General features: G+C 47.5%; 1 protein-coding gene across 1 annotated transcript; it reads right to left on the bottom strand.

Annotated features, from left to right (window-relative positions):
* Positions 1–160: 160 nt before the first annotated feature.
* EXOC3L4 (exocyst complex component 3 like 4) lies at positions 161–21,845 on the bottom strand. The gene is made up of 12 exons (XM_074909184.1): positions 21,566–21,845; positions 20,874–21,233; positions 16,581–17,232; positions 13,470–13,587; positions 12,297–12,422; positions 10,956–11,056; positions 8,850–8,945; positions 6,547–6,661; positions 4,386–4,508; positions 3,500–3,652; positions 2,431–2,552; positions 161–323 (listed from the first exon to the last, which is right to left on the bottom strand). Exons 1-12 carry the CDS (start codon positions 21,843–21,845, stop codon positions 161–163), a joined length of 2,409 nt encoding a protein of 802 aa, XP_074765285.1.
* Between the last annotated feature and the right edge of the window lie 1,840 nt (positions 21,846–23,685).

Here is a 23,685-nt window from a genome sequence, read left to right as displayed (position 1 = left end):
GGTTTCTGAACTTGCAGTAGCAAGTTCAGAAAACTACTCCTTTTCCCATGGCAGTGAAAGAGTTGTGTCTGCAGAGGAGAGAGGTGGGGTAGCAGATTTTGGATCACACCATAGAGGCAGCGTAGGAGGAGGGAGGATGCTGGCTGCTGTTTTGGTTGTTTTAGAAGCAGTTGATGATCACTGGGACATCAATTTCAGCAAAGAGTGTGCTTCCCTCCCCACCATCAGGGCTCTCCAGCGCACGGTAGACTTGCCGAAAAATTGCTGCTCTCCTGGTGTGCCCTAGCCCCCGGAGCGCGAGGACCGCCAGGACGTGCTCCTTCCTGCAGAAACCAAACAAGACCTTGCTCAGTCCTGGCGAGCAAAACAGGCCAAAGGCAACCAACCAACAACCATGCTGGAGAGGGAGTGAGGCTATGGCAAAGTGCCAGGGAATGTGCCCTCACTGCGCTGGAGGATCACGGGGGTCTGCAGCCTCTGGAGGTACTGAGCCAGCGAGCATCAGCTCCTACCACCCTGCACTGGTGGGACTGGTGGGTCCTCCTGCTGTTGCTGCTTTGGGGAATTTCCTCCTTCTCCACACACGTGACGTCTTTTGCAAGTTTTCCTGAGAGGCTGCAGAACTTTTATTTAATGATTATTTTGAGCTGAGTAATGGAAGTGCTAATATTTAGGAAGCTGACAGGCACTAATTAGATTAGAGCTAGGAAAGCCAACTTGGAAACATACCCTGTTCCAGTAATCTCGATATATACAAAATCAGCAACGTCTCCGAGAGCTCAGGGGAAGAATTAACAGAGACCTGAACAGGAAGCAATGCAGGTCCAGCAGGTTCCACCTAGTTTTCCAAACTTAATTGTGAAAAATAACATTACTCAATAATGGAAAGCCAGGAAATAGATGAACCAAGAGGATGAGCCTTAAAATCTGGCTTGGGTCTAATGCTAATGATGAAAAAGTACTACAAATTACAGCCTTGTAAATGGCTTTTCTGCCTGGAAAATTGTTTTCAAATAGCTAAGCCTGACTAGCCGTTAGTTACCTCCCCCATCCTTCCCAGAACAGACACTGCCTCCTTCATCAGCTTAGTCTGGCCAGTGGGGTTAAGGCTTTTCTTTTTGTAGGATAGGTAGGTTCACCTAGGAAATCACTCAGGAACAATTATTCTTTTTCAAGTCCATGTTTGAATTTCCCCACACAGATAAGCCCAAAGCATATCTGACCCACTCAAGTTAAATATACTTATGAAAAATTTTGAGCCTCAGTTTCGGGGAGAGGAAAATATTTAATGTCATTTTTTTCTGAATATTTGAGGGTACACGTCAGTATTCTGAGCAATTCATCCAAGTTATAGTTTGTTTTGATTGTATAAAAGTTATCCAGTAGGAACTGTGTAACCCAGTGCAAAAACCTTTGGTCTTTTTCTGAAATGACTCTGATGAAATGGATTTTTTTTGCAAGCTGTACTACTGATAGTCCTTCTCAACAGCTGGTAGAAGAGCTGTAGAAGAGGAGGTAACTTCTGCTATGCAGCTGCTTAGCCATGCACAGAGCTAGTCACTTTGTTTGTTTACTTTTTCACTAGCCATAAATTTTGCAGATGCTGCTTTAGAACAGCAGATGGAAAGTGTAAAAGAAAGAATTTGTAATTTATTCCAAAATTTAGTGGAATGTCTGCTGCACTTTGAAGTCTGAGCCTGGAAACAGGACATAAACTATTTGCTCCAAAGTTAGAGCCTGAAAATTGGCAAGCTGGGCTTATACTAGTGGTGCACTGAAAAGCAGCCTGGAACTTTACAGTGAAACAAGGTTAATTTTGAGCAATACAATGGTGTCCAGTGATAGGATGCATGGGAGTGGTTCAAAGCTGCACTAGGGGAGGTTTAGACTTGACATTAGGAAGCATTTCTTTACCAAGAGGACAATCAAACACTGGAACAGGCTTCCTTGAGAGGTGGTCGATGCCCCAAGCCTGTCAGTGTTTAAGAGGCATTTGGGCAATGTCCTTAATAACATGCTTTAACTTGGTCAGCCCTGGAGTGGTCAGGCAGTTGGGCTAGATGATCACTGTAGGTCCCTTCCAACTAGAATGTTCTATTCTATTCTATTCTATTCTATTCTATTCTATTCTATTCTATTCTATTCTATTCTATTCTATTCTATTCTATTCACTTCTATTCTATTGAATTTGAAAAGGTTTTTGAGGTAATGTGTACATTATAAGATCCAGTAGTCAGGGGGAAAAAGAGAAAGGATACAGTCATAAAGAAAGCAAAATAAGGTGGGATTCCCCCTGTTGCTGGCACCTTGACCTCTAACATGTGGCTACCAGCAGAGAAGAGAACCTGAAGAGCTTGACCAAAGCATGGGGGGGAGCTGGTGCTGTTTGGGATGGAGCCCAGTAGTTCTGGCGTCTGATGTTTTATGTACCTGATATCTGGATAATCCTGACACAGCAACTTGACGTGTTCCTTGATCTTGTCTGTTTTCTTCTCCCCAATGATATTGGCAATATGGTGTATGGCGGGAAGGAGCCAGTCGGAGTCAGAGCCCTGTGAACGAGGAGGCATATGGGGACCTCAGGGGGCAGCACAGCACAGCAGTGGGTTGCTTCCACTGGTGTAGGACAGTCAGTACTGCTGCAGGCAGGGCAGGCTGCCCTGGGGTGGGCAGCGTGCTGCTGGGGGGTCAGCAGGGTGCTGGCCAAGGTGGGGCTGGGTGGCAATGGCCAGGCACCCCCGGGAGCTCTGCTGGGGCCTGACTCTTCACTCCCCGATGCTCATGAGCACCCTGGTGAGCCAGACCTGGAGCAGGCATTGTGGGTCTGGTCAGGCAGCAGAGGATGACAGACTTCACCTCCTGGTGCCTAATAGTTTTGTGTGTCTTGTCTCTGAGGTGGATCTGCCTCAAAGGGATTTAGTGCCCCGGACACTTGACTTTTTGCAAAATCCAATGAATTCAACTTTGGCTTCCCTGAAAATCCCAGACTGATGTTGCCTAGTCACAAAAACATGCAAACAGACACAGTTTTCTCCCCGTCACCTTCCTGTATGCAGCCTGCGTGCCTAGATGGACCTTCTTGATGGATTCCTCTCCATGACCTGTACCCAGGGCAGGAATCCTTCGGAGACAAGGTGCATCCCATGGCCCAAGGGAACAGGCCCAGGAGGAAGTTGCCACAGAATGAGTCTGATCCTGCAGCATGTGAACCACCCTACACAATGCGCCCATGGGCCTGGGAGTGTGTTCGAACACCAGGTGCTGCAGAGAGCCTCCAGCTGAGCAGGCAGAAGATACTACTGCAGAATAGCTGCCGGGCTGGAAGTCCGCATCAGAAACCTGCAGTAACCACCTTGCTTGCTCTCTTTTAAGCACTTTTACATTTCTTGACGCTTGCCCTCCTTGAAAGCCTGGGACCTCAGTCCATGGGAAGCCAAGCAGGGATACCACACCTCTGGGAACAGGGCAGCCAGGGGATGCCAGGAAGGAAGCCACATACCTGATCAATGAGCGTATTATTAAGAATTCTGGCTTCCTGGTTCATCTTTTCACTCACTTGCTGCCGTGTCTCCTTGTTCATTTTCTGTCTGGGTTTGATGACCTGCATGATGTATTCCCTCACCACATATTTATGAACATCACGTAGAAGCTCCTGGTTAAAAAAAGCAAACCTCATGGTTTTTCTGTGGGTTCCATGCAAGGCCACAGCAGTGAGAGAGGGCAGGGGAAGCCCTTGAGTCTTTAACAGCAGCCAAGGGCATAGAGGAGATACACAAAGGCAGCACACTGTCAACACATGCTCCCCAGGCCAGCCCTGCCAAAGGGAGCTGGTGCCTCACAGCCCCTAGCCCTGGCACAGAGCGATGGCAGTGCCCAAGGGAATGCCATGGAAATACACCTCACTCTGAAATAGCCCATGATTTTGTGTTGGCAGTTTGGCTTCTTGGTAGCAAAGAGGGATATTTAGGATTGTTTTAGAAGTAGGTTTTGATGGTGCTTGCAGATTTTAAATATAGAGCTGTTGTCACCTACCCATTTATTTCACAGCTGCATAGATGTGAAAGGTGTATATAAGCCAGCAACTCATGGAATTATATGTTCAGTGGTAATGTTCACCAAAGCTTTTTGTTACTCTTTAAAGAAATCAGTTCCTGTATTTAAACTTTAAAGAAATCAGTTCCTCTATTTAAACTACAGAGAGAAAAGGTGTTGCTTATTCTCATGTGGAAGTATGGTAATAGCTGAACTCAGCTGCATCAACAGTCCCCACAGTTATAAATGCCCCCCGCTACTGGAGAGGAGTCTGCAGGTCAGAGCACAGCCTGCAAATGACAGTGGGACCCCCCCCAGCATCACTGTGCCCAGGTGTGAGACCAGCTGCCTACCTGCCCCATGGGCTCCCTCAGGTGCTGCAGGTGCTCAGAGAACTGTGAGACTGCCAACATCAGCGAGTCCGGCCTTTCTGTTGCCAAAATCCAGTCCTTGGTCAGGATTTTCTTAAGCAGTGGCTGAAAAAAGACCAACTCACTGATAGCACTAGTAATATTCAGACTAGCTGATGCACTAGCCGAAGGCACCCAGCTGTATGCCTGCTTGGGGGGTTTGAACTGAAAAGCACAGAGCACCGACAGCGCACCCACTCTATCTGAAGACACACCAGGAATTAGGCACCAGCTACATGGAGCAGGCTGGGCTTCTCTCTCCACCCTAGGGAATTCAGACCCACGTCTCCCCTTTCTGGGTAGGTGCCCCAGTACAGAGAGGAGAAGCATGACTCCCTGAGTGGGAGATGTTTTGGCATTAAAGGCTTACTTGGGACACCCCATTTCCTTGCTCTGTGCTGCCTTCTAATCCACCAGCTATATTTCTTCAGGTAAATAAATTTGTATCCCTACTGTATGGATGAAGAAACAGATGTGAATGTTACTCAGAAGAAACTCAGGCATGGCTAGAACAGACTGTGGCATGCAACCATGTATTTCATGGGTTTCCCCCAGCTATAGACATGACAAGTCACTTGGTAGTGAATCTGTTGGAAATTAGCCCAGTAATCCATCAGTCCTCCAGCCTCCTCCACAAGGAAATCAAACTCCTCTTGCTCACAGCACTTTCAGGGGGCTGTCTGTACTCCCTGCTGACCCTTGTGTCTGCACAAGTCTCACTGGGATTTTCCTTCTGTGCATTGCTCTGATGTGGTTGTGGGAGAATAGCAGCTGGGAGCATCCCCAACTTGGTGCCTCATGGTCAGTGATGATGATGGCACTGTTTCTCATCTGCCCTTGGGTACAAGGTGCTCTGACCAAGTGTCCCCACTGGGCTGTTTCCCTTGTTGGGTCCCTGGAGCTAATGTGTCTCTATTACATAGAAGCACAGCAATATCTTCTAAAGGCTTCTGGTGGCACCTGAAAGAGACTCCCCTAAGGGTCAAATTCAAAATATTCCTTCTCTGGCACATCCCCCTTGTACTCTTCTCTTGGCTCTCAAGATCTCTGTCTTTAGACTCCTGGCAATCTCCTTCCCAATTATTCCCCCACTTATGCCCCCCTGCTGTGCTCCCAGCCTGCTGAAAAGCTGTTTAGAAACGCTCTGCTTTGGCTGCTTTCAGTTCTCACGGCATTTCTTCAGCTCTCTTGCTCAATGCCTTGGCTTGACTCCTTCCTTGCCTGCCCCTTAGGCTCCAAGACAAGCTCTGCAGTCACTGGAAAGTCCCCTTGGCCAGGCAGGCTTGGCTTAGGTTGAAGCAGTGTGTGACTGTCTTGGTTTCTTAAAGTTGGTGATTTAGAAAGTGAATTAGGATAAGTGAAAAGGAGTGAGACCAAAGGCTTAATTTCACCCATCTCTGGTGTTATATCAGCTAGGCCTAGGGGATCCCCAGCTGGCTGAGAGCAGAAAGTCCCTTCTACAGCACCTGGGAAGCACAAACTGCATTGCAGCATGTTGCGTTTTAGGTCCCTTAACACAAGTTAAGCTGATATCAGAACTTTATCAGCTGATACCAGAGCTTTAGCATCCTCATGCTGAAAGAATCAGTCTTTCTTCACCATGGAAACAGCCTGGAAAAATCACCTCTACCACAATGAATTCCATCCTGTCTGGAGAGATTGATAACAGACTGTGACAGCAGATCTACAAATAGGTAAGAGTAAATCAAAGTCCTGAAAAATCCAAGTATTTTGATAGAAGGAAAAATGTCCCATTGGTGGTGTCCAGCTGACTTCCCCAGTGCTTCACTATGGATAATGTCTCCCCCCCACTGCATTGCCTGAGATGCTGGAAGCCTCTAAATACCCTTTTCTTTTGGTTGCCATTATACTAAACAGCTTCACAAATGTATCATTGCTCATAGTGAAAAACTCCCAGGATGCTGAGTTGAGGAGGATTTATAGCAATATTAGTCATGATGCATTTTGGAAGGACCATAATGTTATGTGCTGCAAAATGAGGTCTAGTTGGCAAGACAAGGGAAGGGTAATGGCCCTCAGCTGCTGCGGTGGCCCTGTGTATAGCCCTTATATTTAGGAAATAATGTGGCCAAGATCCTCTTACCTGTGTTTTTTTTCTTAATTTATTAAAAAAAATATTTTTGAAGTTCCTTGTCAGAGCTGCCAAAATCTTCTGCAGTTCCGCAGTGTTGACTTTAAACACTGTTTCTAACCCTGACCTAGAGAGAGAGAGACCACCAATATGTAAATGTTAAAATGTAAACTATTGAACTGCCCTAAGCATTTAATCCAGATTGGTATCTTGGGCATTATTTTAAAATAAATTTGTGTACCTATCTAGTACTTCCTCTTGGAAACACTTAATGGGTCAAAGTAATGACTCTTTTTGCACAATCCTGTACACTGAAAATTAATCACAACTGAGTAACTGTGTTTAAAAAAATCACGTATTTCCTCATCAGGTGGGATGGTTCAACCATGCGGATCAGTTGCGTAGGCTGCTTACATTTTCACTTGAGCGACACTTCTGCTAAATGATCTCCAGGTACCTGAGAGAGCACTGAGAGGCTTATGGGGTAAGAGAGAAGTAAATAATAAAGCCAGAGAAGGCAAAGCTGCTGACTCTATGACCCCCAGAGCCCGGTGACTCACTCTAAGCAGCATCTATCAGCAGTGTCTGGGATGGTGAACTACGGAGGTGGAAACCTGTAAAATTTCCTAGGGACAGTATGTGCTTCTTCAAGGTTTCACACTAATGAGGAAGAAAACACAGCTTCTGAGAGGTTAATGAAATCTGCAGCAGTGTGTGTGGGCTTTGGGGGCATTGTGAACTCCTGGCTTTCTTCTCACTTTCCATCCCTGCCCCACTCTAACGTGCTCTGGGGGGAACTGAGGCAGCACTACCAAAATGCTAGTGATCCCTGAGCTTCTCTGGATGTGCCACATCCACTGCTGTGCTCACAGAGCACAGCGGGCTCCTGCCACTGTCCGGTAGTCAGCTTATATGTCTGAGGCTGCCCAGGCAGGACTAGAAAACACCTAACAGCATCCCTCTTGCTCCAGGCTGAGGGCTCAGGCCCAAAACTCCTGCTGAACACCTGAAGTCTGTGTCCAGCATCCACAAAATCATGCTGTTAGGTCACTTACCTCTGCCCAGCAACTCGGCACCCCAGGCTGACAAATATTTAACTCAGATCAGGAATAAACCCAGCAGAGCCAATCCACCACCCAAACGCCTGCCAGCTCCTTCCCTGGGGCTGGCTTCTCCCTTCAACACCTCTCCAGTTTCCAGCAGAGAAGTGGAGAGCAACTTTCTGCAGGGGCAGGAGGAGGCAGAGAAAGGCAGCTAGCTCCTCGGTGAGGTTAGCATTGCTGGAGAGACCGTGCCATCTAGAGACTTCCCGACGGTAGTGCTCACTGCGGCTGGAGCCGTCGGCTCCTGTGAGACAACACAACGCGAAATCCTCTGCATCTCCAAAATAATATTTGGCATACACCATCCCCGCGGCAGGCAGTGCCAGGCAGTGATGCAGCAGCATGGGCTGGAGATAACAACTCAAGTTTTTTGGTGGCCAGACCCCAGGCATTATCCCTGTGTTAGTTGGCTGGGTTGGCCTCCAAAGCACCACATCTGCATGGCAGGACGACCCCAGATACTGAAGAGCTCCTGGGCCTGGGTGGGCCGTGTCCCTGCATGGCTACAGGCCGTCCCGGGGCAGGTGCTGTATGAACAGCCCCAGTTCCCTGCGGCACTGACACTGGAGTGTGCAGCAGCTGCAGGGTGGGAGGTGCAAGGTCATCATGTGCCACAGCACTGGGCAGACGGACCAGACCCTGGCACACACGCTGACTGGCACCATCCTACTTAGGGGGAGAGTGCCCCTCTCCTGGAAGCCCTCTTCGATAGTCAGAGCTGGTGGGCATACCTATTCATCAGAGGCCTTTCCAACACATGGCTTTAAATAACTAATTCATAACACATGCGAAGCCCTAGAAGTTCCTGCTGCCAGCAGTGATGGCAGGGGTTTATGTGCAGGTTGAATGCTTTCACAGAATTTCTTCCAGCCCAGTGCCAAAAGCAGCTCTCAGACTGTGTTGCTGGGTTTATACTGCTAACCTCCAGAACAAAAAAATGAAAAAACTCCTCCTCTGGGGCTGAAAAAGATGGGCTGTCAAAGAGTTTAAAGTTTTCACTTAAGCACCAGATCCATCCCCACTCCTGTCTCTTCACCCTTGTGACTTTTATCTGCATCTCTTGGGGAACATACCCTGGTGAGGTGAGTATGGGCTGGAGGCTGAGCACCCAATGGAACCTCCCAGGGAGACCTTGGACTTTCCTCTCCAGACACTGCCACCCTCCTGGACCCCAGCAACGCGGTAGCTCGGCTCAGCTCAGAGCAGACTTACACCAGGTCATGGAAGCTGTTGATGTAGGCAACGAAATAGGGCGCAAAGATGGGGCTGTCCTGGGCAGTGCTCCACGCCATGAACTCCTCCCTGAACCTGTGGGAGAAGACATACAGTTGACACTAACAGTGGGGGGACCAAGGATGGCTAATCTTCTACATACACGGTGATGTCAGGAGACACTGGTGGCTGGCCCAATCTGTCCCTCTGTATGCTGACATGTTTTTTCCAGCTGTTGTAACATGCGTGTGCATTGGAGGGGAATAGATGGCAGATAATTATGGGTTTAGGTTGCTGTCGCCTGAGTGGGTATGCAGCACTTCTGGAGAGATGCCAGGGATCTTGGCATGCCAAATCTCTGACTTTTTCCTCATGCTGAGGGATTACCTGTGGCCGTGGTACTCACACTCATCAGTCTGGTCCTTGGTTTCTCTGGCTTTTGGGCAATATAATATGTGCTCTCCTAAATACGCAATGAAAGGGTTTACCTCAGGTCTGATTTTACAATAGAAGATGAATAGGAACGGGGCAGCACACCTACATTTCCCCCTGTAACCTCACCATGGTGTGTTAGGTAGCTGTTTTCTGTGTAGCACAGCTTTTATGGTTTTGACAGCTGTTTTACAGGCAGGTCTGCACTGCTAACAGGAGGCTGTGCGCTCAGGTGGGTTTTGCCTGGTGGTCCCATTCTTTGTCAGAGTAAATGAATCTGCTCGGGCTGGCCTCAGCTGCTCTCATCTCAGGTTTGTTTAAGAAAAAGATTAAGTTTCAGTGACCCTTTCATCTGGGAGTCATTGCTGCCCCAGCTTGCATTTTACACCAATTTTGTTAAAAAAAAAAAAAGGAAAATATTTAAAAAGAGAATACCAAAAAAATTTTAAAAGAACAACGAAAAAAGAAAAAAGTGAAAAAAATAAAGGGGAAAAAAAGGGAGAAAAAAGGGGAAAAAAAAGAAAAAAAAAGAAAAAAAAAAAAAGAAGAGGAACAGAACATCAGTATTGCATTTCTCCTCAAAAACCCAGATAGACTTTGAAACCAAATAGCTGGATTGAACTACCCTGCTCACTCAGGGTATGGAAGACAAGTGTAGATCTCTGGGCTATTAGAGATGAGGATTTAGAAGGGAAAGCATTGCCTTTAGCGCACTTTGGACACCTGCTATGCCCCGGGTTCATGATCTGAGAAAGCAACACTGGGGCTTCCCACCCTCACTCCTGCAAAAGTCTATTAGCAAACTCTACACTCAGCACCTGCCGGAGGTGGGAAACTTCAAAGGTTAATGAGAAATTATTTTTAGTCTCACTCGGAGTTGATTCATGCCAAACAGCTTTTCTCCTTTGCAGGTCGCTGCTCCAGCAGGCGGCCACAAACCCTCTGAAACACAGGCCTGCTGGAGGGCTCAGACAGCGTATTGCTGTGCTGGGACCCTCTGTGGGCCAAAAACCCTCACTGGAACCTCCCCAAAGCATGTCACAGAGGCTGAGATCTGAGGCCATAAGTTGGGACTACCAAGCAGAAAAACATTATTTCAGCAAAGGTGTAGGGTCCTGTGTCTTTTGGACACTGAGTAAACTTTATAAAGACTCATAAGGCAGCCCAGCTATATGTTTTGCCCATGTGTAATGGAGACGGTCCCATCAGCCAGTTCTATGCCCATAGCAATAGGATGTAGGAGAAAACCCTCTCAGCAGGACTCACCCTGGTACACCTAGATGATGTTTTGGGCAAGCAGGCTCTGGGTCTGGGGACTCCATAACTCCTGTTTGCATGTGGCTGCAGCTGCAGGTGACCAGCATCCAACGCCACAGAGGTCCTGGATGGATGGGACTGCAGTGGTCCCATCCCTTTCCATCTAGCAGCTCCTTCTTGGAGCTATGACCTCAGATTTTGGGACTTGCAAGAGTCCCATCTGGGTCTGTTTATGACGCCCTCCAAGTTGTTTTGCAGCTTGCTCATTATTGGGCACACTGTGATCTCTTATTCTCCCAGGCTCAGGCCCATGCCTGCCTGATGCCAGTTTCTGGCCCAATCCATGGACCTTTTCCCTGCTTTTTTACCAATATGGGACTCATTTGGAAGGAATGTGATGCCTGGAGCAGCAATGACCTTGGTATGAATTCGTGCAGCTCTGCCAGACACAGCTCAAGCATTTTTGTTTCCAGGCTTCTGCTGATCTCTCCAGATATCTTCATGTGCTCCCCGATGATCTAGAAAAGGACATGAAAAAACTCCAGTGAATGAGACAACCACGAGCAAAACATCCTTCACAAGAATCTCATGCAGTTTTAGTTAATAAAAAATGACTTGCCTAGCAAAGGGGGAAACAGTCGACTTGTTGCCAGGCATTTTTCATTATTCTCTGGCAGTTTTAAAAATAATAATCCAGAATGGGCCAACAGGCACAAACTGATTTGTGACATAATCATTCATCCCTATGGCCCCATGTCCTTCTGCTGTCTGAGTGTGAGTTAGAGGCGATGTTGACTGGAGGCCTGAGCTGTCCTGGTATTGTCCCCCTGTTTTGGGGGGATTTGTAGGAGGGATCAATCCCCAACCCAATGCTCAAGGGGAGCTGAGCTGTCCCCGTGTCCCCATGCTGAGGGTGGCTATAAACACCATCCCTGGGGTCCCACACAAGCCCCCTCTTCAGGAGTGATACTGGGGCTGCACAGGCATCACCCCAAATCCTTGCTTGCACTGGGGCTGCCCCCTAATCCTGTTCCCACAACCCCGGCAGCCTCTCCAGAGTGAGGCAGTCTGCAGTCCCGCTCTGGCTCTTTCCGAGGCATCCTATCCATCTGCTAATCCATTCAGACCTGCCTTCCTGGTGATGACACAACATGTAATATTCCTCTATGGAAAAAGAGTCACAGCAGCAGGCAAAACTCTTTGATTTTCTTTCTTTCTCTCTCCCTCTCTTTTTTTTTGATATTATTTAATTGAAATGACTCAACTCTTTGAGTGAGAAGAATGAATCCAAACCCCTCCTGGATTTATTACCCTGTAGTCCCTAAAGCTAGTAGGAGCTTTTGTTTTTTGTACTGTTTAAATTGGAGTGGCTGTCACTGCCTACAGCCTTTCCATGGCTGCCACGGCCCAGGGATAAAGTTTCTCTTTCAGCCAAGGGGTTTTTCTAACAAACCTTTTCTTTCTGCCTTTTTTCCCCATTCTCTTTCTTCTTTCTAATCAAAGAGATTTAAGGACTTTAAAATCAGTTGCCTATTATGTTGCTGACACAATTGACAGCAGGTTTAATTTGCAGCTAGAAGGCAAGCGGGAGAGCTAAATGTTGTAATAAACGGCATTTTCTGCTCTAATGTATTCTACCAGTGCGTGACTAACATAAATTATTGAAGGAGGTGGTACCTCCAGCCCAGAAGGTAATGATCCAGTTTTCCTGGAGCCACAGAGCCCCCCCACCCCACTTTGCCCCAGCTAATTAAATACCGTTTGAATATCAAAGGAGAGCGAGGAGTGGTAGAGGTTTTCCTTCACTTCTGGATGAACTCCCTTCTCCCACTTCTCCGTGACCTCCAGTCTCAGGATGTTTCCAAAATAGCTTTTGATTTTCCCCTAAATGTTAAACGTAGGAAGGAGACATGCAGCTCAGGATAATGAAGCAAGCACGAGTAAAGCTACTCGCCATGTTTTTGCTCTGTCGGCATGTGTGAAAGGCTCATGTGTGCAGTGTGGAAAGGTAAGCAGAAGCAAAGGTCTTGCTCTACACTCAGTCGCTCTACACAGGATTTCAGGAAAAATCAGGAGTTGTGCTGTAGGGGGGCAAGTTACTCCCAAATCAAGGCAGAATCATTCTCCTGGCAGGGAAATATTGTGTCAGCTGTTTGACTGCTTGATTTCAAAGTCCTCCAGCATGTGTAATGCACAAGGTCAGGATTAAAGATCAAACTGGTCCTTTCTGGCAGTACAGCCACTCAATTAAGTGGCAATGCTGTTCAGCCCTGGCTAATAAATCAGTCTCGTTGCCAGTGAAACACAATGATCTTTCACCAGCATGATGGAGCTATACCAATTTTATTCAGCTGGGTACCTTGAGCTCACCTTGAGCAGTGTCCTGTTTCAGAAATTGTTTGCAAGAAAACGTCTGATCCCAGCAAAGAGCCAGGAAAGCATGTAGTCTTACACAGGGTCCCAGCCAAGGGCAGCAGAAGGGGCTTCCTGGGAGGAACTGAACCATGGGGAGGTCCTCTGGTGGGGGCATGCCCAAAGTTGTCTGCCTATAGCAAACCTCAGATGTGCTGAGGGAGATCACATGCTGTGAAAGTAGCAGCTAAAATGTCTTTACATCTAGCTTTGCAATGTGTTCAATCTGATGAAGACCAGCTATGACTTTTTGGTAAGCTTCTGTCATACTGTAAGGCTCTGGTACAGTCCCTTTAGTTCATGATCATCCGGTCTCAGGCCCATGGCCTGCTTCAGTCCCTGAATTGGTGTTCAGGTCTTTTTTGCTTTTCATTAAAGGCCATTCTGTGTGGTGCTGGCAGGACTCAGCACCTGGTGGGGCTAGAAACCATGGTGCAGCCATCCAAGACCTCTGCCCAGGAGGCTGGGGCTTCCATACCTTCCGTGGGGAGAACGTGGGGACAAGGTCAAAACCCTCACCTTTGCAGAAGCGATGTAGTTGTTTTTCAGTTTATCCCAGTCAGCTGGTGTTAACAACAGGGACAGATTTTCTGTCTTAACTTCTGGTTTGAGATCAGGGTGACCCAGAAAGAGTTCACTGGAAAGATTCAAAAGAACAAATTATGTTGCCTCAGTGTGTGAGTAAACTGATGGAATATTCATGTTGCATGAGCTACATAATTATTAAGCCGTGAGAAATATACTTAAAGCTTAAATTGCGATGCTTGTTTTCAAGCTTTAACAAGAAAATCTTTCCTTGCTATTCAAAATCCTAATTATTCAAAATCAAAATGATCTAAGGTTCCAGCCCACCTTAGAAATCATGAGACTTCTGAGTTGTTTGGACATGAAAAGTACTATGAGAATTTACTTTTTTAAATAAACAACCTGAAGCTGATTCATTTGACTACGAGCTTCTGAAATGCCTTTCAGGGTAATTCCTGTAGCAGCGTGCTGCTTGGGAGTTAGCTGATCTCCCTGGCTCCTCTCTGGTGTCACATCATGGCTTATGTCAGCCTGTTATTTTTCGCTGTGCATTATCCCTCGCAAGGGGAGGTGGCAGAGCAGGTCCTGCTCCGCGCAGGGCAGCCTCGGGAAGGCACTGCCAGGCCTGGGATATGGGCTGCGGCAGCACCGCGGGTCCTGCGCAGGTGGAAGCGGTGGGTGGATGTGCAGCTACAGACTCTGACTCCAAAGTGCGCTCAGCTGACACACGACTTTACCACTCACTTTCCTCTGGATTGCCATGTAATCAGGCCAGCTGATTAGTGGGGAGGCAGGGAAAGTGAAGGAGTGTTTGTGTTTCTCCCTCTGGGGCAAGAAACCTTTTATTAGCCTGTACAATTGAATGTGCTACCCTTGCAATCTGCCATGGACCGTGGCCGCATTGCATCTTCCAGGGTAATGAAGGTGGAGAATACAAATAGGAAAACATTCCTGCACTTGATGAGTGTGAGACGTAAGTTGCAAGCAGTCACCTGGTTAACAGGGAACACAGCTGCAATGTCCTACACACAGCCTGCTCATCTGCCCAGCCACCAAAAAGGGTTCCCATTGCCAAACCAGTGCTGAGCCCACAGTTAGGTTTGGATCCAAGTGAGGATTGTACTGTTCAAGGTCAGGCTGGTGCAGAGTACCTGCTCAGCAGAAAAAAAGCTCAGCCTGCTGATAGTGTCCTGGAGTCAATGTTCCCGAAGTGATAGTTCAGATTTCCCGGAGAGGTACATCTGCACATGTGGAGCATTGCACAGCCCAGCTGCTGCAGGAGCAGCACAGTTAAAAGGACACCACAGACTTAAATACAAGTTCTCTGCCATGACTGAAATGACTGGCTCAAATGTATACTTAAGAAACTTATTCCCCTCTCTCTCCTTTTTTTTTTTTTTTTTTTTTTTTTTTTTTATGTTTGTTTGATTTATAGCATTGATAATGAGTTTGGGTCAGATAATTTCTTCTTTTTTGGGATGGGTCCCAAGAGAGGACCAGTTCTTTTAGAATGAGAAAATCAAATAGAAACAGCCCAACCCAGCAAGGGGATTGCAAGGAGTGTCCAAAACAGCTGCAAGCTCTCAATAAACTCTTTCACAGCACGTTAGAGAAATATGGTGGGGGCACTTTTCTTTGGTGCAGAACCTGGCTGCTGAAGCTCATTTCTTCCCCCCTCTCCTGCAATGGTGGGGTGCAGTACAGTTCCCAGGGGCTGGGGACATGCAGGAATTTCCCTCCAGATGAGATCAGCAGGGACACGTGAGAGAGAAGGGCAATGGGTGGGAGTGTTATTCCTGTAACAGTCCTGCCATAATACTGGTCAGCCAGTGCCATCATGCTGAGTTACACACGTGTCATCATGGTCAGCACACTGTAAATGGAGTTTTAGGAACAACTAGGCAAGTTCACAGGATAGACAGCTGTTCAAAATAAAGACCACTGGCAGTGCAAATGTCCCTGAGCCAAAAGCTACCCCAGGCTAGGGGTGTTTTGGGCAAGTGTCACTGTTGCTTTCCCTGCTCCACCCTGTCCATTTTTGCCCACTGTTTGACTCAGTGTTGATACTCCTGCCTTCAATCCCTTTTTTGTTTCTTTGAGAGAAGTCAATTGGTTTGTGTTTGTCCCATCCTTGGGCATCTGGTTGAGGCCATTCTTGGAGACCAGCTACTGGGGTAGAAATGATTTTGCTTTGACATGGCTGCTCATATGTGCTTATTAGCAGACAAATCTCCTATGGATGTTGCCTCTCTCCTCCTTCCCACCCCCCTGTGTATTTCTGCTGGATTTTAGTCTGGGAGCATTTTGGGACTGAAATGATTGGCCCAGTGAACAAGTGTCTAGCCCAGTGAACAACTGAGAACACACCATGCCTGAACCTTCTACAGGTGCCTGTCTTAGTGTCTCTGGCTTTGAAAGGAGGCACTGTCCAGCAGCACAGTTTTTACTGTTGTGAAGAATTTCTGTCTTTACTCCCACACACAGAGGGTGCCCTGAGGATGGTGTTTGATATATCCATACAGTTCCTAGAACGTTTTAGAAACCCCTGAATTACAGATTTTATTTTTAAGCAGTCCTAAAAACCATGGACCTCCTATTCAACTAGTGGACACATCTGAGCCAGAGCCTTTGTTGATACCTTGGAGCCTCCTCAAGATGACTCTGATCCCTGAGCATGATTGGTAACGTGCCTGTTTCCAAATGCATTGCAGTTTTAATTAAACAGGAAGGAGGCAGAGGTCCCCCAGAGGTCCTTCCCCGTGCCTGGAAAAGTTACCAAGCAGCTGCTGGACCTTGCAAAATATTTGCAGAAAGGGAGCAGGTTTATCAGAGCTGCAAGGAGGAAATTCCTGGCATGTGAGAACAGCAGGTAGGAGAGGGGGGGAAAAATGAGGCAATTTAGACATGTGAAAAGCAGCAAGTGTTTTATCCACAGACCTTTGTCCCCACCTATTAATAGATTAGCTATCTGGCTCTACTGTAAAAGCAACCGTGTCTCCTCTGCTCACTCAGGAAACTGAAAACAACTCCGTGCTTTTGAAGCACCCTGCAGCCCTGATGCTCTCTGGAGGAAGCTGAAGCAGTGTGGCAAGCACAGCATCTTACCTTCGGTAGGTGTTGGCCACCCAGTTGAGCAAGGTGTAGAGCTCATTGAATTCCAGTGGTCTCTGGGAGACATCTTGCAAGTGTAAGGCAATGGCCTCGTGAAAAGCCTCCACATACATGTCACACACCCGGTACTCCTCTGGATAGCACTTTTTTACTGACAACTTGATTTTCAGTAAGTCTTCACTCAGGTGTTTCTGAAGGAAAGCTAAGTGGAGATCAAGCCAAGAACTGTCTTCTTCCTTTGATGCCATGGGTACCCCCAGGACTCTTTTTCTAGCACTCTCATTGATAGCTTCCCTCCACTCCTCCCTCCACTTTCTGGGTGTGCCGAGCAAGTCTGACCCAGGACCAGCACTGTTGCCTGTGTTAGGATGAGCTGCTTCTTCACGGGCAATTAAAGTCACCAGAGAGGTCAGCATGGTATCATCTACAGTGGGATGCTCCAGTGTTCCCACCACTATGGACTGGATCACGTTTGTGATGGAGTTATAAAGCAAATCCACGTCTTTGGACTTCCGTACAAACTCCTGGATGTTATCCTTGTATTTCTCAGCATCCCGTTCAGCGATAGTTTCATCTTCCAAATACTTGATGCTTGCAAATGCTTCCAAAAGTTGCCTTTTCTGAATAAGTTCATTGATTTCCATTACTGCAGAAAGGAGTGGGGAAAGGGTTGGGACAAAGCAGGTGTTAGGTGACTGACAGGTTGGTAACAGGACAAGATGCCCCCCAAGGAGGATTGCAGGGCTGCTCTGAGTAGCCAGGTCCCAGCAGTGCCCCTGGGACTGACTGCTGCAGTCTCTCCAGCTCCTTTTTGACACAGGAAAGGAAAGCAGTGGAAATGCAATCACTACAAATTGAGCCACATCTCTAAACTGCTGGTTTCAGAGGTAGGAAATATCAAAAAAACTGACTATAGCCCTGCAGGAAAACCTCAGGTGATGTCTAACAAGGCTGCACAAAGGGACACTGGGGTCTCAGGCTGCATAAAACCACCTCTGGCTCTGCCATTCTGTTAGGTGGGACTGACAGTGGAGACAGTTCAGGATATATCCTACCAGGAGGATTTTACTTAGCATGAGTGTGCTTGTTTCACAGCATACCGGTGTGCTCAGCACAGCTCTGCTGCTGGCTTAGCCATGGCAGTGCAGCTCAGGTCTGGCACCTCTGGCTGAAAGGGCATTTCAGCATGTTGCCCAAGAAGGCAGGGAGAGTGCCCAGGGGTCTGGCTGGAGAGATGGGAGGGATCAAAGCAGGATGGGCCTTCTGAGCTCCGGGGTCAGGCATCTCACTAGATGGTCATGCCTGTCCCCAGCCTACCCACCAGCATGTTTTCCAGAGATACCAAGGCCTTGGGGGAGAGAGATACTGGCTTGGGGATGCTCCTGATATATTTTTGGGAACACTCCCAGTTCAGGTGTCACCTTGGGTAAAGTCTGGGCACTCCTCCTGTCTTGATTTTATGCAGCATTATGGTTTTCTAAGACACATCCCCATCTAATGTCACAGCTAAACTGGCTTCTGCATTTCTGAGGGCTGAGAAAAATGCTAATGAAAACTGCAGAGCTTATTGCTGGTGATTTGCATTATGAGGACTCCTTGAGATGCAGGGACTAAAGTAGCAAGCCAGAGGCTGGCCTATCTGTGGCTGGACAGCCTTTTCAGCCTGTGTCTACCACAGCAAATGACCTCTGAAAGATGCCTCTTACCTGTTCCTGAAATTAAGGACATGTTCTGTGAATGCTTGTGGTCCTCATCCTTCTCTCAATTAAAAAGAGCGACTTCTGGAAGACCAGAAGCTACAGTTTCTCAGCTCTGCAGTTATCTACAATAACCCTTTGGTTAATTGGGAAGCAAGGAGAGTCTCTGGAATGGTGGTCCTGGGGTCTCAGCAGGAGGAAATGGAAAAACACTGAAGTATGCCAGGGATACGAAGCTGACCCACATGTGGTGGTTCAGGGTTGGGTGAGCTGGCTGTTCACTGCGTGTATATAAACCTACAGTAAGCTCCCAAGCACTGCCTCTCACCAGTGACCCTTGTTTTCCAAGTGGTGAGCACAGCTGTCCCTGGATGACTTGGGGAGGTGTGTATATTGGAGAGGGATCCAAACCTGTGAGTGCTTTCTTCTGGTGCTCAGGTCACATGTGGGTTTTCCCCACCTCCTTTGTCTTTGGCACCCACTACCAGTACTGGCTGGTGTTGGATAAGGCTGGGGAAAAGCCACCAAATACTGTTACCCCCAAAGTGGCTGAGGTCTACTGACTTTTTAATTTTTTTTCAAAGTCTTGCTGGTGCAAGGCCTACTGCCTATTTACCAGCAATACAAGAAGTATTTGCCATGTGTTGAGGAGCTCCAAGAGAACTGTTTGTTTTTGATAGTCTCTGGGAAGCTCTCACCATCTCCAGCATCATAACAGATGCTCTGAACAGGAGATCCCACTGTGATACTGGGCATAAGGCAGGAGAAGAGGAACGGTATCATTTAGGCATGTGTGGCCACTGATACTGGGCCCTACATGTACATATAAAATGATATGGAAAAGTTGGAGAGCACTCAAAGAAGGTATGAAGGACTGGTTCATAGCCCATAATTTATGCCCTTGGGCTTGTCTGCACACAGATTTTATAACACATGCACCAGATATCCTGTGCAGCATAAGAGTATCTGTATGAAGACAGAAATACGCCAAATAACTATTGATGCAGCATGGAATGCACAGAGCTTTGAGTGCCTATATAGAGCTACAGTTGCTTCTGCACTCAGAGGGGAGGGAGATTGTGCCAATTAACTTAGTCTCTTCTAGATAAATTAATGTAAAACCTGTGTTTGCACAAATGCTTTCAGTGAGAGACTGAAGGAATACATTCTGTTCTGTTTATCAAAGTGAGAAAACACCATTTAATCATCATCTAGGATAATTATTCAGGGAGGTGATATTGGGTGCTAAATGGATCTTTAATTTAGCAATACAAGAGCAGCCAGCTGGTAGTTGAAGGAAGACAATTGAAAGGCAATTAACTATTATGCAGCTTAATGGTGCACATGATGGAGTCTCCATCGTTTGCTGATGGGACATATTTCTGACAGAGCTGCTCTAGTCTAGGCCAATTGTGAGTTATTTGGCACAGGATGGGTCTTATTCGTGCAGTTCCTCAGCTTGTTTATTGCAGGAGGTGAAAAGGTCTTATGGTAACATTTCCTCTTGCTCCTCATCTATGATCCTTTGAGAACAGACTAGGAAAGTTTACGAGATGGGCTCAGATCCAGCCTACCAACCTCACAATGTATCAGTGCAAAGCAGTAAATAACTTCATGGCTCAGAAGAGCACATTACAGCAGTGAGACAAAGTCAGCCCTTCTATCTGATCCCCATGACATCCTATGCAGTAGACCAAGAATTTCTTTCTAGAAATTTAGGATGAGGAAAGGGTCAACAAGCCATGTTGACCCACCTCAGTCTATCTCCTGGTGGATGCACTGCAGTGCCTCTGCCTTGAGCAGGTGAAGGAGAATGGTGCTCAAACTCAGACCAAAGTCATGGCAGTCTGCCCACACCTGGGGAAAAGTGCTATGCTGAAGGTAGTCATTGTAATTTGACTAAGACCTACCTAAATCATGCTGACAAAATGCATGAGAGTAACCGGCCTGAGGAAAACAAACTGAACAAATACTTGCAGCACCACTGTTGTGCGAAGAATAGATGGAAAGTCAGTGTAAGAAAGCAAAGTATCTGTGCAGGTCCCTTTGCAAGTCAGTCTCTAAGATTAGGAAACAATGTGGAGGTGCCAAGCCAGATCACATCCAAACAATCTTTTTTCCCCATCAAGGTCTTTGCAGCAACATAGAGAGTCCATCAGCCTGAGAGCTGATAAGGAGAAATAGTCCAGGAGTGCAATGCAGGCAACATTGTAGGAATAGCCCACATCGCACTTCTAGATATTGTCAGACCAGCATTTCCCAAACTGTGCTCAGCAGATTGGTGACTGATGTATGATGGGTGATATGTCCGCTGATATGTGAGCCAACAGGTTGAAAGGTAGGTTGTTGATATGGTTAAACTAATGCAGTGGAGGACACAGAGCAACATGTTCGGTGTCAGGCTACCTGTCCAGGCTGGGCCAGGTAACAGCCCAACAAGTTTGTGCAAGGGGTGACAGTTGTCTCTGCCTGATAATGGGATGACTGGTTTTTTAGCACCTCTGTTGAGCCCAAGACTTACAAAGTGTAAATTACTTGAAGGTTAGATATAACCTGCAAAGCGAATTACACTGGTGGTTTTGCTTCTTACCTGAAAGAGGTTTTCCTTGAATGGGCTCTGCTTCTATCTTCTCACCAGTCTCCTCCACACCATTACAGATTGTGGTTTTGTTCTCCTCGTAGCTCTTGGAAAATCGCAAAGAAAGTCGTTTTGGTTTCCAAGTGCCAGTACCTTCCTCTCCTTTCTCTTTGTTTGGACTTTGTTTTGATTTCCGGATACTTAACATTGTTTTAATACCTCTTTCAAAGAACCCACTGTGCCTGCTATGTAAAGTTGGGCTGCTCAGTTCAGAAGCAACCTCCATCTTTTCCTTCCCCACACTGTTCGTTGGAGAGGCTGGTTCTGAGGTCAGGCTCCTTGGGTCTAACTCTGTATTTCTCTTCATCTTGTCTTTCAAAAAGGGGTTTTCCAAACACGTTGACGGTAATCACTGAAATGCATAACCAGCAGAATTAGATGAGAGGTTCATAACAGGGTATGAGTGTGTCTCCAAAGTCAGTCCTGGACTGAAAATCTGGCCCTGCCCTTTCCTGTGCCTAATAGAAGGGCAGAGCAAGTTGTTCAGGCCTGTAGCTACAGAAACAATCTACCCACAAATACCAGGTGCTGGCCTGATTTTAGCTCTGTAAAACTCTACTTAATTCCATAAATCAAGTGGCAGCTATTTCTCCAGAGCCAAGGAATCACTAACTTCAGAGATGCTGAAATCCGTGTAAACATACCGTTTTGGTTGGTAACAAGGTATGTTTTTACTTTCCATTCTTCTAGGTGGATTTCCAGCCACGTAGGAATGATAAACCTTCCTGAATCTGACGGACGTGTTGTCACTTTCTGATGTGGATATGTCAACTTTGGGTCATGCTGCTGCTTCTGCCCTGCTCGAGTCCTGACCTGCCGCTGCTGGAAGGTGGCCCAGGGGTGAGTGGTCCCCGGTGGGTGGCTGCTCCCGGCTCTAGCCACTTCCATCAAACCCACAGCAATCTCCACGCTCCGAATTGTCATGGTTACAGAGCAGGAGGCTGTACGATGCAGTAAGGGTTCACATCACTCATCCTGCCTCAGAGCACTGCATCCTGGCATGCTGAGAACGGGTATCTCAAGAGCAAAGTATGCTCCTGTGTGAGCTGCAGGGGATGCTGCAGGAGATTTCAGATTTCAACAGAAGCATTCCTGTCAGTGCTACTGGGCTGTAGTCACATCCCCTGCACTTGTTCAGCTCCTGCCCTGCTGCAGACAGACTAGCTCCCCTCTGCCTACCTTGAGAGCTGGTACAGGTGCTTGCAAAGGGGGAAGAGAGAAAAGTTTTTCCTTCTCCCCCCCGCAAAGAGCTCTCACCAGGTCACCAGCTAACATGGGGATGTTGTACATGGCAGAGCTCTGAGGACAGGAATTGCCACGTTTCTGCACAGCAGGCTCAAGGCAGCTCAGCGATCAGTTTAAATCATTAGAAACAGATATTGCTTGAGGTCACCCAGAAACTGTCTGTCTCAGGTCTGTCCAGCTCACAGGAATTGGACTGCAGTGAACAGACATGTTGGGACTCTGGAAAAAAATCTCATCTTTCCTGGATCTGAGTTTGCCCAGTTTCACTGCCTTGTGCATTATTATTTCACAGGGTATAAAACTGCAGTGATTGCATCTTCCTATAGGTATGCTGAGCTACTCACACAGTGGGGATCAGACCCTGTGTTACACCCTCTCAGGAGAATATTTAATCATTCATTGTCTTGCTCAGGAGCTCACCCCATCACAGCCCGTACAGAGGGTGGAAGGGAAAGGGGGGATCCCGTTTTTCAGGGATTTCAGTAGGAAGAGGGCTGAGTCCCTGCCTCAAACCCTGCATAGGGGCTCTGTGGCCAGGGTGGAGCAGCAGTAACGATCAAAGGGGTGAGCTGCACAGTGAAGGGACCCAGGGAAGGAGGACTGTAAGATGTGAGCCCATGGGCAAGAAAAGAGAAGGCGTACGCACCCTGGTACTGATCAAGCTGTTCCTCTCTGCAGCAAACTAGGATAACGCAGGCATGATCCACAGGAACTGAGGGCAGGTCCGTGCTGCAGCAAATCCTGGGGAGCTGTGGCAGGTGGGCAGCTCTGCAGGGCAGAGGTCCAGGCGAGCTTGCCCACCTCAGCTGACTGGAGCACTGTCTCACATGCCCGTCCTGGCCAAGAGGCTCCCTCTGGACATGGTGCTGCTCTCCATCCTCCTTTGCCCTCTGGAAAAGGGATGTTGGAAGTGGAAAAAAAAGGCCTGTCCCCACCTGCCCAAGACCTCCAGCACCTTCTCCTGTTTGCTCCCCAGGAGAGACTCCAGCACTGTTTCACTTTCATTGTGTCTGGGCATTTAAAAGAAGGAAAGAGGTGGGGAGAAATGCTGAACGAGCTCCAAGCAAAGTTAATTATTTACATTTCAGGTGGAGATGGAGGTGAGACCAGAGGCTCAACAGCAGGGTGAGCTGCTGGATTGAGCTGGCCTGGGGAAGCTGGGCAGAAGAATTGCCAAAATCCTGTTCCTGCCCTGGTGAGGTAAAGCCCCACAGTGTCTGGATGTGGGGGTTCAGAAGCGGGCCCAGAGCTGCTCTGTGGGAACAGCTACATTTCATCTCATTCTGCCCTGTTTGTAGAGGTCATGGGTGGCTTAGTCCCAGTAATGATTGCCAGGCATGGGTGAAGGACAGAGAGTGCTGTGTCCCACAGTTACATATTTATACGTTCACCTCACTGCTCCATGCTTTACCCTGGGGGTACTTATTTCCATGGGGATGCCAGCCTTGGATCTTTTCAACCATGGAGTATTTGGGTTTCTTGAAGGGAACTCAAAGCAAAGGAGCAAAAAAGGGGTCAG

The sequence above is a fragment of the Athene noctua genome, chromosome 6 (genome assembly GCF_965140245.1).
Source record: "Athene noctua chromosome 6, bAthNoc1.hap1.1, whole genome shotgun sequence".
Lineage (NCBI taxonomy): Eukaryota > Metazoa > Chordata > Aves > Strigiformes > Strigidae > Athene > Athene noctua.
The sequence above is the reverse complement of the archived record's forward strand: the minus strand, read 5'-3'. Positions and strand labels throughout refer to the sequence as shown.